This window comes from Calonectris borealis, chromosome 2 (assembly GCF_964195595.1).
Source record: "Calonectris borealis chromosome 2, bCalBor7.hap1.2, whole genome shotgun sequence".
Taxonomy (NCBI): domain Eukaryota; kingdom Metazoa; phylum Chordata; class Aves; order Procellariiformes; family Procellariidae; genus Calonectris; species Calonectris borealis.
In genome coordinates this window covers 5,196,903-5,210,140 of record NC_134313.1, presented here as the reverse complement: position 1 = coordinate 5,210,140, position 13,238 = coordinate 5,196,903, and the positions used below count along the sequence as shown (strand labels likewise).

The window sequence follows — 13,238 nt, the reverse complement described above, 5'->3', positions numbered from 1 at the left end:
TTCTCAAAGGTATGTCCAAGATCGTAGAAGCCAAGACCTTGAGCATGGCACCAACTATGCAGCCAGTCATTCATCTGTTCAATTTGTCTCGAATCCCCTTCTCCAACTGGGAGGATAGAGAAGAACACCACCTGCGCTCCCGATCCCTTTAACATTGTTTCGAGGGACATAAAGTCTCTTTTGATTATTTCTGATTTGCCTCGTTGCAGCATCATTTGACCCTACTTGGAATGTAGGAATGGGTGATAGTCCACAGGCTTTACCAGGCTCAGCAGCCTCTCTATGACCATCATGGATGCGAGCTCTCAGCAGGCAGCAATCTTTTCTAGAGATACTGTCTGGACAACAAATGAGCACTTTGGTGCCTCTCAGCAAGGAGTCTCCAATTACTAAAACCCTACCTACTTTTCTGCTGGCACCGGTTCTAATGCAGGGGGGTGGTTGGACCAACTTTGCACAGTTGGCCTTCCCTGAGTCTTGCCCGTTACTCTCTCTTCATTCTCCAGCCCCAGGGCATCGTACCTGTTACGTAGGGGCACTTCAGGGGGAAAGGGAATATTCCTCCTCCTGCCCCAAGCAGAGATGAGCGTCCAGTCTCCTTTGTCTCGTGAGTTGGTTCAGTCTGTCACCTCAGGGTTGAAAAGAAGCTTACCTTCCCCTTGCAAAGTCTGAAGGCAGGGCTGTCGCTCAGCTTGTGACAGTGCACAATACCACACATCGATCTCTTGCTCTGATGTCCGGATACTGCGCTGCCTGTTAAGCTCCTCTTGTGACATGGCCACTTGCTTGAAGAGTTCCTCCAGCTGGGCTCGCCTGCACCCATGACATCCACCTCTGCCTTTGGACCTTAGGGGGACTTCCAGGTTCTGGAGTTCCATGCAACTTGGGTCTGGGCAGCTCTTTCAGTTCTTGGGGGGTCAGTCTGGGTAGGTGTCCACATAGGGAGTTTTTACCACTTCCACCTGGGTTTCAGTCACAGATTTGCAGTTGCAGCGGGTGGAAACCATTTTGTTCGCTACCTCTGTCTGGCTCACAGAAGAAAACAGCCCGTTTGTCGGAGGCCACCCTCCCTGTGCACCCTCCCATGCAAACTCGCGCGCCACGCCCTGTTTGCCCCTGGTCATAGTGCTCCCTGGGGGCTGCCTTTTACAGATGCGGGGGTTGGCCGAGGTTGCTCCTGGCCCCGCCCAAGCCTCGTCAGCTGCTCTCGTGACAGCTGCTAGCTCCTGGTGGCTCCCTCCATGACCCTGGCATTGCCCTGTTTGAGGAAACCCCCCTGTACATCGTGACCCTCCGCCCCGCTGTGGAATGTGTCGGCACGAAGCTGCTCACCTTGGCGACTGAGGGCTAATGGCAGTTACACCGCGTTTAAACCTCCCGCCGTTGCTCCTGGCCCCGCCCAGGTCTCCGCAGCCGCTGTGGTGCGAGCTGCGGGTTCCCAGCGGGTCTCTCAGCTCCCCTGAGGTTCCCCCGGTTCAGGAAACCCCCCTGTGCACCACGCTAGAGTGCTCCGCTGCCGATCGTGCCGGCACTGGAGCTGCTCGCCTCGGCGACTCACTCAATGCTTATTAATGTTTTGGGGAGGTGTATTTGGTAGGTTAAATGAAACATCAGTCCTCTGATTAAGTTTTTCTTGTCCAACGTACGCATGACAAACATCCTTAATTTAATCTTGGCAAATATCCTTAATTTAATCTTGAAGTAGTATCTCTTTTACATTTACAGTTTGTAGTGTCAACAGAAATGTATGGTAATTATCAAACCGGAATGTCTGCTTCAGTTCACCTAAAACTGGGTAAGAATAAAAAACGCTATCTTTTGGCTTTTAATTAATTACAAGCTAAAACCAGCAGCTGTTTTTGGATTTCTGTTCTGATGAGCTCTGAATTCTACTGCTGTCCACTGGTACACAGAAGCCATATAATCAACACATCTTGCAACACCACAAACTCCAAGAAAAATCATTGGACAATGATGTTTATAAGACCTAATGTATAATGGTTCAATAATGTATTTTCCTGCAAAGAAACTTATATGGGCAAACTTAATATAACATATTCTTTAAAATATTTATGCGTTATGAATAATACAGAAAAAAAATCAGTAAAACAAACATCCCTATCAATGACATAGCTTAACGCATTAATAAAAAGGAATAAATAATGTGGTGAAATGTCAAATGGGCAGTAATAACTGCTAAAATACTACACAGACTTGAAGCTAGATTCCTAAATCATTCAATTCCCCTCTCCCCCTTTGAAGTAAACAGAATTCCAGAGAGGGAAGCTATTTCTGACACCTCGAAAAAGTATGCATTGCTAAACTATTTATCTAAACCCAATGTTAGTATTAAAATCTTGGTAAACAAAGTGTATATTCCAAACAAACCCCAATTATTTAGCTTTAGGGTTCTCTTGTGCTAATCTAACTCAATGCAATCTACAATCTTACAACATGGAAATGTTTCTTCATTGATGTAAAAATGAAGCAGGAATACACTTTTAATTATCAAAGCAATGGAAAGGCAATTAGCACGAATAGTTTTATATCATACGGTCTTACCAGTTTTAAACATAAAAACTCCATTGTTGGAAAGTACTTCCCAGAGATTAATTCAATCACGTTAGCTGACAAGCTCACAAATTCAGAAAGGTAATAGAGTTATTACATCATTTTGCCATCCAGCTTCTACAGGAATGAACTACTTGTAGAAAGGAGCAATTTACCAAAGCCAGTGGAAGATCAATAAAAATCTCCCCAAACCAGGTGGTTTGTATTTTAGCATATACAAATGCATTAATACACTGCTATGCAAAAGCCGACAGGAATGAAGAGACAGATGCTGCTTATAAAAGGTTTTCTTTCATCTATTTTTTATACTGAGGTGTTCCTCCTTGCAAGAATCAACACTAAACCTTTTCAGCATTGAAAACTCCTCCACAAGCAAACAACTAAAACCCTAAAATATTTTAATATTCCTACTATTAAAATAACATATTAGGAAATAAATGTCTTAATTCAGTGAAATAACCAATTCTGCCCCTCCAGATGTTGGATTTGGACCTTTTGAAGAGTGCTCTTAAAAACTAGGAGGCAGTATCTTCTGAGAGCATTTGCAATCTGAACGCAAACAAGAGAAAGGTAACAGATGAGAATTAAAATAAAAAAAAAGAAAGAAGAAATGGCAAAACTACTAAATCAAAATTGAAAAGCACTATTTATCTGTCTACTACGTTGGCATTTCCTAATCTGTCAACCTCAAAGCATAATAAGGAGCATTCAATGAGCAATTATTTTCTACATTGTTAAGAGACAGCAGCCTACCTTTGACTGCTAAGTTATTACTATAAGCAATAGTATTTACTTTTCCAACAGGTAGAAATGTAATGGAAAAAATTACAGTAATTTAAGAAAAATCTGACATCCAAAAATAAGAAGCCATTAGCTATGAACACACATTTTCTGAACAATTAGCAAAAAATCCTTGAACAAAGGAATAGTGAATAAAAGTATACTGTAACATCTGGCCATAACCTAATAATTTATTGATATAATACAATACCTTTATGAGATTTAGAGATATACAATAGCGGAGGATAATAGGCAAAAATTCAGGCCTAAGTCTCATATCTTAATTTTCTTACAAAACCAAACAGCAGAGAAATCAGTAACTGCAACATTCTTATAGAAGTTTTCTGTATTCATCTCAACAAAAAGCCTTCCTCCATGAATGAAATGTACTATTTGGGGAATGCAATATTTGTGGGCAATTATTTAGAAAATTGGTTTATTCCATCATAATTTTTAATTCTGAATTTTCAAAACAGATCTCTCTTCGACATAACATTTTTAGCAACTTTGTTAACAACCACCTGACCTTCTGAAGTAATACACTGAAACAAGTGCTGTGTTTTTTTAAATTCATTAAGGAGAAAGAAGGAAAAAGAGGATCAGATCTCTAATATTCCAAAACTGGTTCTGAAGCCTTACAGGAGTCAGACATAAGTGTTCAATTTAGAAAATCAATATATAATATTGAAATATATTTATAATATATAATTATATACATTGGCAATACAAGGATGTAAAGCAGTCTTCCTGGCACATATTGCAGGAGAGGAAAAGGTCATGCTATATATTAATAGAAGATTTAACATTAGTATCAGAAGTTTCTGGCACAGATGGCTGCAGTCTTTGCAAGAACCAGTTACAGAAGCTACCCCAAAAGAAGTATTTTAATACTCACAGGCTTCTTGTAAGAATTTTTCTCTAACGCTGTCTGAGGTACAGTTTTTACATGTTTTGATTGCAACAGCCATAGCTGGATTTTCCTGAAAGACATTATTGAGAAATAACTGAAATACTGCCCACCAAATACAGCCCACCAAAAGCTAAGTCCTTTAAAATTCTAGCAAAACTGCTTTAGAGAAAATTACAATTAACAAAAATATCTTTGGTTAAGAAATTACATTTTGAAAGCTTCAATATTAAAATATTATTATAGTCAAGACACCCAGTGTACAACATTAACATCTAATGTGCCTAGGAAATATTTAATCTGTTTTAAACTATGTTAAATTTTACAAAAATTATGACAAACGATAGTAAGTTTAACTGAATAGTACTGTAAACTTTTTGCGTTATTGAGGATGGTAAACTCTTGACAGTATTTAGCAAAAGCAGAGAAATCAAGTAGATATATGCCTAAAAAACATACTTGGCTTATGCAAGCAAGCAACCTGGAAAGCCAAATAAAGAACTTTTTGTGGCTCTTGCAGAGCAAAGACTGGCTATAATTTTGAACTCAAACTACAAAGGAAAGTAAAACAAAGATTTTACATATTAGCTTCACAATCAGTTATATCAAGGGCTTAAAACTGAGTTAAAGAGAACACATGTATTCAAAATCAGAAACAGATTTTACCATCTGATTGCTTATCCTCTGAATACTGAAAAATAAGAAGCACCGAGACAGTCCAAAGGAGGCCTCTTGGTTCAGGCAGCGTCTTTCATCTTCTCTTGCTTTGGTGTGTTTTACAAATACCCTTTCCATAAATTACAGACAGCACAGAGAAGCTGCAAGCGTTTTTCTCCTGAGAAGAAGCTTTAGGTGTTCAAGCTTCACTAGTATTCAAAATGCCACAACTTACTTAGAAAATGGTATTTTTACAACACAGTGTAACCCCACGGTAATATGCAGTGCTCATATGTCACTCATACAAGTTCTTAATGGGTTGGAAGACGCTTAAGTGTTTTAAAATTAAGCTTCTACATTAGGTATAGGCCTGCTCAAGGACTAGTATGCCTTCCTTACAACTGGGAAATTGGGAATTGTGCATCGTTTAATGGGAAGATTACAAATGAACCTTTCCCCAAAAGGCTACAGGGTTGATATATGTCCTCACCTAGTTTTTAAGGCCAGTGAGAGCTGAAGATTCACAAAGTTATGTTCTATGTCTGCTCATGCTTGCTCTATTTTAAATCTAATTTTACACACAAACATTATCAGAATTAGAATAATATTTATACTTTTCAGGCTTAAATGTCTATTTTCTAAGTTACTCACAACATAGCTCTTCAAGTTGACTTTGCAGGAAAACATTGATTAAAATCTTGTGTCATACCTAAACATGCCTAAACTGACTGAAAAACTGGTGGTAAATTAAGATGATTCTATTCCCGTCTGAAATCAGGATTCAATAATCAGCACTGGATGAGACCTCTGGAGACCAGCCAGACCAGTCCCTCTCCTGGGACATTATTGTCCTTCTGCTGTAGGCTACTGCCCTTCCAGCATAACAGACTAAAATTTCTTCTCTGTATTTCAGCACAGAAGTTAGATTAGCTTATCCTGACACAGTTAGCAGCTTCTGCACGGAACGCTGAACCTAAACCGAAGTCAAGCTGAACACCCATAAATACTGTTTTAAACTTTGGAAAAGATTCTAAAGCACTGAACGCTGAATAGAGGAGTATGGCCAAAGGGACGTGTGCTTACTATGGTTGAACACACTCAAAATAAAGAAGAAAGTGTATAGTTGTGGTTAAAAGCAATGACTTCTAATTCTGACTCAGCGACTGGCTTTAGTACGGTCCCAAATAATTTACTTGGCTCTTTTGATTCCTTTTCTAATCTATAAAAAAATGGGAATATAGGAGCAGAAAAACTACTCTGGAGCTAGTTTTCTACTTATCTGAAACATTGGAAATATTCTCTACATGCTGATTATTCTGAAAAATAAATTTAAAAGTAAATTTTTATTTGTTCCGGAAGACTCAGACCAAGGCATCTAAGGAATACATTTATTTTTTATTTTATTTTTTTAACTAGAAAGGTTTTAGTGTTTGTTTATTTTTATTTCAGAAGTGACGCTTACCGGACTCATATAAACTCCTTGGTGTACATCTCCAAACTGTCCTTCACCAATGCAGCGCCCCAGTTCAATTCTCTCCCTTTGAATTTCATAATCTCTGGCTATAAGAATATAATGCACTTAAAATATCAAATTTCCAATGAAGGGCAAAGAAATAATCCACAAGATACGAAACTCAAAGTAAGTCACTCAAATGTCTCACATATGAATAGCTAAGATTAACATTTGCTGCACACCAACCTATAGAAATGCTGTATACACACAGTGGAAACCTCTTAAACAAATGTTTGAATCAAAGCAATGAAAAAGGAATTGTGAAATCTAATTTGCTAAATTAACTATTATGCATTATTTATTTCAATGCAATAGACATAATTGAATCCTTCTTAATTATAGCTAGTAAAAGACAAAGAACACAAATAGCCCAGGGCAATACTGATGATATTAAAAACAGCCTTAGCACACATCCCTTTATATGTTTAAGAGAACTCCACTATGCGGTATTTTAGAGTTTGGAACCATCAAATGAGCCCAGAGACTTTTTAAAGAGGTAACTGCAAGAAACAATACAGAAACAAGGACATAGCAAATAAAGATAAAATGAAAGAGCAAAATTTTGAGTGCACTACACCTCTATCAGTGTGTAATTGAAGTAAAATTGATATGTTTTGTGGACTTATGCAATTTTGTTAAGTTGGTTGTTTAATAGATTGAGAATTTACTGCTAAAAATGGCTCAGTACTTCAGCAAAACATTTAATCAATTGCAATTGAATTACTTCATTTGCAATTTCATTTCTAGCAGACATGGAAAAATATTTCAGGAATAGCAGAAAAGCATGTACAGTATATGTTTTCACCTCTATTTGTATTATTCAGAGGAAAAAAATATAATCAAACAGCTTAGGACTTCATGACTGATGATTTTGACTTCATTAACACTACAGAAATAATGTCATCATGACCCGGATAACAAAGTGATAAGTGCCTTTTTCACTTCTTTTTTTAAGTACTGCATTTTCCTCTTTAAAATCCCGAAGCTAACTGGTTTAACTATAAATAAATAATGTTTATTAAATGAAAGTGAATAGTAAACTTAAAAATTCCACATCATTCCAAATCGCAAGCATACAGGGATGGGTAAAGGGTCTCCTGTTACCTTCATCTATTCCATAGCTTTCTGCAGTGCAATTAAGAGAAAAATCAAATGCTTACTTAGATATAGCTTCTTAAAATCAAGACAAGGACAAACATTTTTTAACATTGATTTAAAAAATGGAGAAATATACTGATGCAATTTTAAGTTTACATTAGCAGAAGTCACAGGTCTGTTCTTGTGATCTTTACTGACACCGTCCTTTGAGAGCTGAACACTTGAGCCTACTTCAATCCAGCAAAGCACTTAATGAATTTCACTTCAACAGCCCATCTCATGGGCTTTGAATTGAAGGCATACTTAAACGTCCAGCATAATCCAGGGCTGGGCCCATAAGTAATTACTTCCATGAGAATTTAAATGAAAAGATTGGGGTGGGGGGTGGGGAATCCCACAATGTTAATATGTTACCAAAAAATAAAGGATATAATTTATCACAGTACTTTTTGATCCTGCAATTATTTAGTAGAATCATGTAGTGAGTTACTGCAAGACATTCAAAACACATTGTTTATTTCTGGAAAACATATATTCTTGCTTTTCAAATATTTATGTTCAAATATATATGTTTTTCAAAACATATATTCTTGTTTTTCAAATATTTTCCACAGTAGTGGAAACTATGTTTTAAACACTGAAGTGATCATGAAACATTCCTGCGACATGGTGAACTCTAGAAATCCTGACATTCACAGTTCTTCAGCAGAACATGGTACCAGTTTAGGAAAATCCTCCCCTCTTACACTAACCAAACCTGATGTTTTTGTACGTATCAACAGATTGTCTACTTCTAGATAAATCCTTGGTTGGCAAAATACAACTGTAATTTTACAGACATAACTTTTAAAATCAGAATACTAGACTTTCACATTAGTTAGTTAGCCTTGACAGTTTAAGATTATATTATATAATTCAAACATGCCATGAGACAAAATCCTTGTGGTGGCTAATGATCTTTTTTTTTACTTCAAAGATGAAGACTCAGAAGAACTTTGAATTTTTATTTTTGTTTCTAAAGTCTTTCATCTTTAACAAAATTGCATGTGGTACAGATGACTTTCCTCTATCATGGAATTCAAGAGCAGCAAGTCTGTCATAGAGCAAGGGTGAGATACAGTTAGACAGCAACACACAGAAGCTTTCCAAATTGTTTGTTCTTATCACAGAAATCTTATCCATTCTTTCTTTAAGTGTTTTGTTCAGCATTACAATCAAAAAAAATCTACATTTTGAGACATAAAAGGAACTTCACTGTGAAGTCACTGATAGCAGCAAAATAGAATTTGGTTTTATTTGCTTCAAAACTTGAACTTGAAAAACACTGAATCTATGATTTTTCAAAACATCATGAAGAATATTTTGTTTGCACACATATTACTTAGGGCTGAAATATAAGATTCAGTCCCTGCTAAACCAAAGAAGCTTTCGGATAGAAAAGTTCCCAAGTTAACTACCATACTTACTTGATGGCATTGTATAAGTATCTTCTTCATCTATAATCTCTGCATAGTCATCTGTCTCTGTAAAGGGAGGAATTGAAGAGTTTCGGGAAAAGCAGATGAAAACAATTCTCCAGAACAATATCTCCAATTTATCAAAGCTGATATGTCACATGCCCCAACTTCAGCATTGCTGGGACGCATTTACAACAGCATGAATAAAACTTGCTCATGCATAATTTATGGTATGATAATGACCTCAGTGCCAATTATACTACGTCACATAGATGCATTCAACAAGGAATAAAAGGAAGATTCATTTGTATTCAAAAAAGTTCAAGTTCTGTAATTGAAACCCATCTAAACTGTTGACTTAAAAAGAAAATCTTTTTAACAGCAAATTCCACTGCAGTAAGGAGAAAACATTATTAATGGATTAAACTGCTTTACTTTCAATAAACTGTGAATAACAGTTTGCTAGTTTTTTATGTCAAACAGGCAGAACAGACAGTAAAGATGTTCCAGGGCAGCATCTACCTACTGTCAGTGTGGCAAGGTGAGTTATTTTCCATAGTCTTCTAGAGCATAAAGATCTTTTAAGTCACATTCTTGCCTTACACCCATTTTCCTTGCATTAGTCTCAATTTTCCTCTCATGGACAGAGTTTGAAAACAACCAATTCTCAAAATTTTCTGAAAAATGATATTGTATTTCTTCCTCTGTTTAAAACTTACAACTTTTACATCATCTGTTCTCAAAATGCTTTAAATGGCGTCAAGTCATATCAAAAGATCCTTCTCTTGCTCTAAAGAACTTCCAGTGTGCGTAGGTAATTTCCTAAAGGTCAGATAAATTCTTTGGGGAGTTACAAGACCAGTCCACAACAGTGAGATAATTTTTCACTGCAAGACTGTTAAATTCTACTCACCAACTTTAAATGCATAGAGAGGTTCTCAGAATTGAATAATTTCAAATCCAGTATGCAGTTTTCATGCTTGGTTTCAGGTAATCACATATTTGATCTCCTCTGAAAGGCATGATTTACTCCCCCTTTTTCCCCATCTGCCCTGGAGCATATGTATATCCCTACAACTCCCTGGCATCATTTCTAGAGGTATGGTTTCTGAATGGTGAATGGGACAAAGCCACAGTGAGACTGGAAAGAAGGATGGGATGATCCCTTTTGGCAGCAGCCCTCAGTTCAACCAACTTAAGCCAACTCTGAAACCAGAGCAAGGCTCATAAATATCATACACATACATAAACAAGAGGCTTAATTTTCATACAAACTGAATACTCAACAATTAGGAAACTACAGGTTGCCTATAACCTTTGAAGTTCAACACACTTCAGTGAGTAAATGTAGTTTTATGATCCTAACTTTGTACTACTTAAATAAAATTAGATCTACTTTTCTTTCGAACTCCTGTACAAATATACTGTGTCTTGTAAAAACAGAATCAGGAAATTCTATGCCATTTAAGTTTTTGCTAGGCAATTTCTATTTAGGACACAGCATAACAGAGTCACCTAATGAAAATTCAATTAATTATAAAGACAGTGCACAATTCTAAACAGGCAGCATACTCCAGAGACACTAAGCTCTTTCTTGGTACATTTTTTCCTCCCTACATCATAAATTAATTTTTTTGTAGAAAATAAGCCCCAGTTTGATCTAAAAAATAAGCATCCATTTGAAAGAAATCATTAGTGTGACACCAATGTGATGGAGATAAATCACTCTGCTTCCTTGTACTATTGTGGTAAGATGTTTCTAACTTTTGTTAAGTGTGATATATATCAACTATTGTTACAGGCTAATATTTAAGGATACCAGAAAGTTCTTAATCTATGTAAAAAAAAAAAAAAGGACCGAATGAAAGATATTACAAACATATTTGAGAAGAATTTAAGTTTGGAAACTAGAACTGGTGCCACACTGGTCTTTAAAAAACTAAAACATTTGTCACACTAGATTATGGAACAGTGCTTTCAAAATGTGATAAATGGCTTGGCTTGTTCATCTCTCTATTTTAAACTAATGAAGTTAATTCATAATAAAAGCATTATCAGAACACCGCAGAGCACTTTACATGTTTTGATACATTGCCTAAAACCATCCTGAAACTAAAAGGGTCTTCAGTAGCCAATCCAAATAAATTAATGAATGCAATTAACTAAACAAGTATTTTTGTTACACATTTAACACTCTGGAAAGGAATATATAATAAGAATTCAGAAAATAATTCCTATACATGTCTGGCATTGTTTCTGGGAATTAGAGGAAAATTCAATCAAGGCATTAACAGTCGTGCTCAAAGTGTTCTGCAACAAAGATAACTGACCTCTCTCACATGTAGTCTTTACCCCACAATTAGAGTCATATAGTATGAGACTATTACCAAGTCTGCTATGACTGTGACTATGTCTGCTAAGAGATATTCCAGAACCCACGTGGAGTCTAAAGCAAAACTCAGCTGGGCAAGGCTCTCCAGACTGCTTTACGAAGAACGATGTGCTATAGCAGTCTCAAGAGCTAAACACTCACAACAGAGCAGCGACTCCAGGAGATGTCCTATCTTCGAGGCCCTTCATAAGTCTAGAAAAACTAAGATTTAAAAATAGGGCTCATTACGGCTGCTCTCTCACACGTTTTAAAACCAGCACTGAACATGTTGGTCAACCCCAGATTCTTCTAGATGGAAAAACGAATAGGTTGCTTTTGGACAAAGATACAGTGTTGGTGGTACAGGTGAATGAGCCAATTTAAGCTTTACTAAATCTGAATAATTTATTAAACAGTAGGAAAAAACATCCTAGGATATTAAATCCATAATAGCTAATCCATGATCTAATCCATGATCCACCCGTTTGTAATTTCCCTTTTCATTATTTTTTCCCATTTATCAGAGCCCGTAATTTATAAAAGAAGATAAGCACCAATAAAAAGCTATATAGGGTTAGTATGTGAAATACAATTTCTGAATTTAGGACAGAAAAAATGTCCTTTGAGTTTTTGATGCTTAAGAAAAGAAAGAAAATTGGGATAGTATTATCTTTGATTTATATCTGAAGGAGAGAAAGGAAATGAAAAGTTATACACCCCTTTACATTTTACTGAGCAAGGCCACAAGACGTTATTTCTATTTCTTCTTATCGCCTTCCTTTGCATACTGCTTTTTATGCCCTTTTAGTACTCCTACTTATAAGGATAAAGATACACTATCAGTAGTAGGTGTTTGATTTTCTTCCCAATATCAGATGGAATGCTTTAGAAAAATAGCTAAAAATCTCTTTAAAAAAACAAAACCAAAATCCAACTTGTTTTCAGAGGATAGCAAGTCAATATTTTCTAGCAAAAAAGACTTACAAAGTCTGGAAAAGTTAAATATTTTGTAATAAGTTTTGACGTTTTGAAGAAAAACATTAAAATCTGTCTAAAATTAGCAGTTTGAGTAGCTGAAACCTGATTAATATTTCATGTATTCAATCTACATTAATCTATCCTGTACAGCTTCTTTTTATGCAAGGAGCAGTAGTGGACTACAGAGCACTTTGATGCTACCATGCCTTTAAAGCATCACTTAGTAGACTCACTTTTCACATGTTACATCCATTGATCTCACCCACTGACCAAAAAAATTCTGTGATACAACCATCTCAATCAAACTGAATGGACACTCTTGCAAACCTATAAACCTCCTCTGCATCATGCCAGAACTCTCATTGCAAATGCATGCAATACCACATCCCTGCGTGTTTGAAATAGTTTTTCCTTTTTCAATTCCAGGTTAGCAGAAAGTGTTAGTTGCATAGCCTGTAAAGTACAGTATTTATTGGCTAATGTCCAAAGCAGACTGCTTTTTAATACTAAAATCTGTATAAAATTTATTACTGAAATGTGCATTAAGTGGTATATGGATATAAGAGTTGCATATTGCATGTTAGTAACACACAGACTAGAAAACATATTACCGTCCCCACTAATTTCATCTGCAGATCCAGGTGGCATGCAAGGAAAGAGAAAAACAGAGGGGGAGAGAGAAGGGACAGAGAAGGGGAGGGGAAAATATACTATTAAATTCATGAGTAATCCAAAAGTATTCAGACTGCAGTTATATTATATACCTGACTCAAGAGAAACCAGAAAAGTAGCAGAATTTAAGACTTCTCACCTAAAACCCAAGGGACAAAGATATGTTCTAAGAAGCTTGTATGATGAAACAGAGTTAATGACTTTCAAACACAAATTTACACAAAAATTAAATTT

General features: G+C 36.3%; 1 protein-coding gene across 6 annotated transcripts in view; it reads right to left on the bottom strand.

The window, feature by feature from the left end:
* PTK2 (protein tyrosine kinase 2) overlaps positions 1–13,238 on the bottom strand; it is a 229,416-nt gene that overhangs the window by 45,586 nt on the left and 170,592 nt on the right. For 3 of the 6 annotated variants that reach the window (XM_075141090.1, XM_075141086.1, XM_075141087.1), the window contains 3 exons: positions 8,993–9,049; positions 6,378–6,475; positions 4,247–4,331 (listed from right to left, as the gene is read on the bottom strand). In XM_075141090.1, the coding sequence (XP_074997191.1) occupies positions 4,247–4,331; positions 6,378–6,475; positions 8,993–9,049 (240 nt within the window). Of the gene's footprint in view, positions 1–4,246; positions 4,332–6,377; positions 6,476–7,532; positions 7,554–8,992; positions 9,050–12,943; positions 12,962–13,238 lie in introns of all 6 variants that reach the window. The other 3 variants (XM_075141088.1, XM_075141084.1, XM_075141085.1) reach the window with 2 other exon arrangements.